This window comes from Lotus japonicus, chromosome 1 (genome assembly GCF_012489685.1).
Source record: "Lotus japonicus ecotype B-129 chromosome 1, LjGifu_v1.2".
NCBI lineage: Eukaryota > Viridiplantae > Streptophyta > Magnoliopsida > Fabales > Fabaceae > Lotus > Lotus japonicus.
Genome location: NC_080041.1, coordinates 79,762,799 through 79,767,596, shown reverse-complemented (window position 1 = coordinate 79,767,596; position 4,798 = coordinate 79,762,799). Strand labels below are relative to the sequence as shown.

The following is a 4,798-nucleotide window of genomic DNA, read 5'->3' as shown; positions in this document are numbered from 1 at the left end:
TAATAAAAAATAATCATTCCATTAATTAGCCAAGCCAAATAATGGAGTGAAAGCTTTATTCAATTTAATTGCAAAATATCCAAATAATGGAAGTGTATTTTTATTCATTCTACCCCATTCCATCCAATTCCCAAAAAATTATTCCCATTGAAAAGGAAATAGTTGAGGGGCTTCATTGCTCTGGGATCCATCAGAACCCATGTTATACATTGAGGAACAATGGTCACTCCCACTATGAACCAAGACTGGGTCCATGGACTCTAAGCTGCTGTTATTATCATGCAGGCTCAGGCCTAATGGCTCCATAAGGGACATTGACATTGCGTGAGGCTGCACCATTTGATCCAAACCATTTCCAGGTGCGTGAGTCTGTGATGAATATGATGATGACAGAAGAGAGAGAGCACAAGGGGAGTCCTGAACTGAACTTGTCCTGAGAAGCAAGTGGCTCACAGAAGCAGCTGAAAGTTGGTTATCAATTGTGGTAGAGGAGGGATTGTCATTGTGTAAGAATGAGAGTTGCTTCTCTTCTTTGTAGCTTGTTGGAGAAGATCCAAGAAAAAAATCTCGTTCATCAACCAAATGCTGCACTTGTTGGTGCTGGTTGTGGTTGTGAAGCCTACCACCTGCATTGGAAGTAACAAGTCCACCACTCCAACCTGGATTCACCATAGCAGTGGAACTTGAGAAGGGTAGCAACTGACTTCCTGAAAAAAGTAGTGATCAAATTTTAGACACTGAATTTCTTAAAGTTTTATAATTTATCTGGTGGGAGGATTAACCAATATATATACTTTCTGGGATTAAGATACCTTGTCTTCTTTTGGTGTCTCACTTCATATCCCACCAATCAAGTTTTGTCATTCTAATTAAGAAGTGCATGGATATGGAAATTATAAACTTACATTGGTACTTTTTAAATGACAAGTCACAATTTAATTGGCGGGACACCAAATGAGGGATCAAGATCCTTCGTCCCCAAATGGTGTTTCATTCCCTGTCCCACCAATGAAATTGTGTCATGTCAATTAAAAATCTTTCATGTAAGGTTATAAATGTTATATTCATATATTTTTAAATTGACATAGCATAATTTCATTAGTTAAGACAGGAAATGAGACATTATTTGATGTCAGAGGTTCTCAATCCCCAAAGGAGAACATAATATTTCATTCCGATTTCGTGTGTGTGGTAAATGGGGAAAATGTCAGTATAGTATAAAATCATTCACATGTCATCATGCAATTTATGGAATAGTTGTCTCACAATGCTATTAGATAGGGTGGCAAAATGGGCCTAGCCAGTCTTCTTTGGAGGGTTTGAGTTGGGAAATTCAGCCCGAAAACCCACTTGGAACCCGCTTTCAAAAACCTTTTTTACAGGTCACGGCGGGCCGGGGCAGGCCAGCCTACCAGGTCAGCACTTATTTAGAGTCTCTATGACCAACTGGTCTAGAGGACGAGTGCGGTATTCATGAACTTTTTTCTGTAACTTTGTGTTTTTGACAGTGATGTTCATGAATCATACATTTTCCAAACCAGAGATTCGAGGCATCAAAGATAAATGATACTGACATTAATTTCATGACTAGGTAATTGGCTAGAAATGATAGTCTAGGTTCCTCTCTCAAAATCAGAATATGTTGTTTGGTTTATGTACCGACACATTATTATAGTGGACACTAGATTGCCATGAGCGTGGACATAGATGGACCATGTTAAGTCCATCAGGTACAATTGGCAGAGCACTCATCTAGATCTAGCCTAGTGCATTTGTTACCACATGAAAGTTCTTTCTATTTTGAGATTAGTGTACCTGTGTAGGGATCTTTAGCTAATGCATGCATCAAATTTAGGCATGAATTTTGGGACCACTGAGATAATATGGTGAAACTAGGAGCAAACCTTGGTAACTGGACAAAAAACTACCCGGTCCTTTGAGAGGTTCTGGCTGAGGCTTTCTTCTACGTCGGTTGTGTCCATCTAAACGTTTCCTGCAGCTTCTTTTTCTTTCATCAAATTGGTCCAGCGAGTGGAACCTTCGAAAATGAAAGGTTCATCATTATTTCAGGAACTCAAGCACATAAGAATGATATCATGGAACTATGGAGTGGAAATGCAAGCAAATAAAATCAAATTTAGACGAGATACTAAGCATGTTTGGATCGGCACTTTCATACATTTAAGAATGATATCACGGCAATATGGAATGTAAGCAATTCTAAAATTCAAGCTAATCACATAAGCTTCTCCCCATAATTGATTCTGGGTTCAGAGTCAATTGTAGAAATGTTTCTAAACATGATTCACCAGAAGTACAGGTAAAAATACACACATACACAGTTTATTAGCAGATCAATACAGCAAGTAATTCTCTCAGATTCTATGAAAAGTTCTGTAATTGTGTTCCAAACACTCAGATATCATAGATTCTGCTGAGGATTTAAGAATGTGCCATTCATCAAGTATAGACATAAACACAAAGATTTAAAATGAAGTTACTATAAACTAGTACATTCTAGCATGAGAGTGGTGTGATCAAGCAACAAACATGTAGAAGCTATTAGGAATAACTTCTTTAGTAATAGAGTGTGTTTCGAAACTTGATAGGTCATCAGGTTAGGACTTAGGAGGAGAAGTGATTTTGGAAGAAGCTATTAGGAATAACTTCTTTAGTAGAAAATTTGATTCTGGAATTTTTAAACGTGAAACCAAATATGCTTAGTTAATAGGCAAGATTACATGTAGAAGCTCACTTGAATAATAGATACAGATGCAAATGCAATAGAGCATGTTTGGGTCAGTTTTTTTTTTTTCTTTTTACACCGGAATCAATTCTGAAATCCATAAGCTATTCATAGAAGTTTCTCCCCAAATTGATCATGGCTTCAGAATAATTGTAATAGGGTTTCAAAACATGCACTGGCTGTCTATCAGGTAGAAAAATGAAAAGAGGAAAAAATATAGGCATTAACTAAGAGAAGTTACAACTTACAAGCAATCTAGAAAAACAAATACATAACCTTATAACCTTATTTTAAACAAAAGAACAACATGTCCCAACTAAATGATATACATATGAAACACACCTGCTACATTGTTGGCAGAACCTTTGCTTCATGCCACCAATTGTGACCTCTGGGGTCTTGGAATGAAGTTCGCAGACCTTATGGCGCCTATGATAATCTCTACAATTACTAAGATCAGAACTGCACCCATCCACAAGGCAAAACGCTGTAAGGGTCGCGTTGTTCACGGCTCGAGCTCTCTTAGAAGACCCTGAAGGAAAAGATGATCCCATTTTGGAGACTTCAGCAGCAGCAGCATCTTTGGATTTGGGAAGTGCTGGTTCTGTGCTAGAATTCCCCACCTGACCAAGCTTCAAGTCAACAGAAAACACCCCTTTCATCCTATGAACTCCAATTCTGCTTGAATCTTCCATTGTTTCTACGTTGGGCAAGGTTGCTGCCTCATCCACATCAGAAAAATCCCATGAATGTGGCTTCAAATTCCAGTCCATGACAAAAAAAAGTAAAAATGGAATAAACTTTCACTTTTCAGTTCTCAGCTCTGCTTCCTCAATGTCACTCTTTGTTTGGTTTATACCATATGATTCACAATTGTATGAAAGCCAACAGAAGAATTAAGCAGTTAGCAACAAAATGACCAGTTTCATAAAAATTGAGACAAAAGGCTATAAATAAGGGGAACTAAACTAAATCAAGAAAAAAATATGAGTAATATGGATCACAGCTAGACTCCAGTTCAACAAGAATAGAATGTGATAAATGATTAAAGTGGAAGAGGAAATTATGAAAACTTAAAATTTGAAAAACTAGACAGTGAGAGACAAGCACTTATGAGACATACATTGGACAGGTTTATGTCCGTACAATGAAGAAAACTACATCAGAAGTGTGAATATGCATAATTAAATACTTGACTACCTAGCTATCTAGTAACAAGTGTTCCATGGAAACTAGTAGAACCTAACATTCATTCAGGTTACCCAACAAAGATTTCAATGAAGCAACTAGAAGCACAGAAATAGAAAAGTAAAGAAATCAATAAATACTCATTGAAAGAGAGTACTTGCACACAGTTGCAGCAGCAGAAGGATGCTTACTTCATCTCCCTTCACTGACCACTCGTTCCCTGACATGGATTCCATCCATGAGTACCCAATTGAGTGAATAGTAAAATTTAGAAACTTCATTTTTCTCTTATTTCTTTAATATTATTTCTAAAATGACATGAGGTAATTGTATGTCAGGTGAGAGAGAGAGAATCCCTGAAAACCATACCTGATAGCCACTTAAAGAATATGAAATGGTGGATTTGGGCACACAAGAGAATGGATAATGAGAGTGAGAGAGGAAGAGCAGTGAAAGGCAAAAAGGGGTTGGATGATATGCTAACTTGAACCAATTATTTTAAAAAATTTATGTTGCCAAATATAGGGCTCCTTTTTCCCTTCACAACATGGATAGCTTGAGAGAGAAAGGAAAGGAGAGTGGATGTAATAAGGACAGGCTGTTGGTTGCTTTCACCTTTTATGAGTTTGGAAAATGAAGTACAAAGGAATGGATGCTTAAGACAAGGCATGTGGCATCATGTTTCACATTTCATGGCATGTCTTTCCTTTTCTTTCTTGAATTTAGTTTACTGTTGCAAGTGTCCCAACCCGGGGTGGTAGGTTCAAGTGATATATATTTAATTTTACTTAGCCAAGGTTAAGATTTGAGTCTGATAAAAAAATTCGGTCATAGGAAAGTTAACTCTACCGATATATGAATGTT

The 4,798-nt window shown here is 37.2% G+C and overlaps 1 protein-coding gene across 7 annotated transcripts; it reads right to left on the bottom strand.

The window, feature by feature from the left end:
- On the bottom strand, positions 1–4,511 carry LOC130717570 (squamosa promoter-binding-like protein 13A). Of its 7 annotated transcripts, none has more exons than XM_057567841.1 (5): positions 4,304–4,511; positions 4,092–4,154; positions 3,089–3,588; positions 1,905–2,038; positions 1–707 (listed from the first exon to the last, which is right to left on the bottom strand). In XM_057567841.1, the coding sequence occupies exons 3-5, from the start codon at positions 3,517–3,519 to the stop codon at positions 139–141; spliced, it is 1,134 nt and encodes a 377-aa protein (XP_057423824.1). In that variant the 5' UTR covers positions 3,520–3,588; positions 4,092–4,154; positions 4,304–4,511; the 3' UTR covers positions 1–138. The 7 variants fall into 7 exon arrangements, with proteins under 7 accessions (XP_057423824.1, XP_057423831.1, XP_057423860.1 ...); XM_057567848.1 differs by having other exon boundaries at positions 4,126–4,154; XM_057567877.1 differs by having other exon boundaries at positions 3,089–3,464; positions 4,126–4,154.
- Between the last annotated feature and the right edge of the window lie 287 nt (positions 4,512–4,798).

Coding starts and splice junctions, on each gene's coding strand:
- LOC130717570 (XM_057567832.1), bottom strand. CDS start 3,519: ATGGACTGGAATTTGAAGCCACATTCATGGGATTTTTCTGATGTGGAT. Junction 2,039..3,088: donor TTCTGCCAACAATGTAGCAG/GTGTGTTTCATA, acceptor TCATTTTCGAAG/GTTCCACTCGCTGGACCAAT. Junction 708..1,904: donor TTTTTTGTCCAGTTACCAAG/GTTTGCTCCTAG, acceptor TACTTTTTTCAG/GAAGTCAGTTGCTACCCTTC.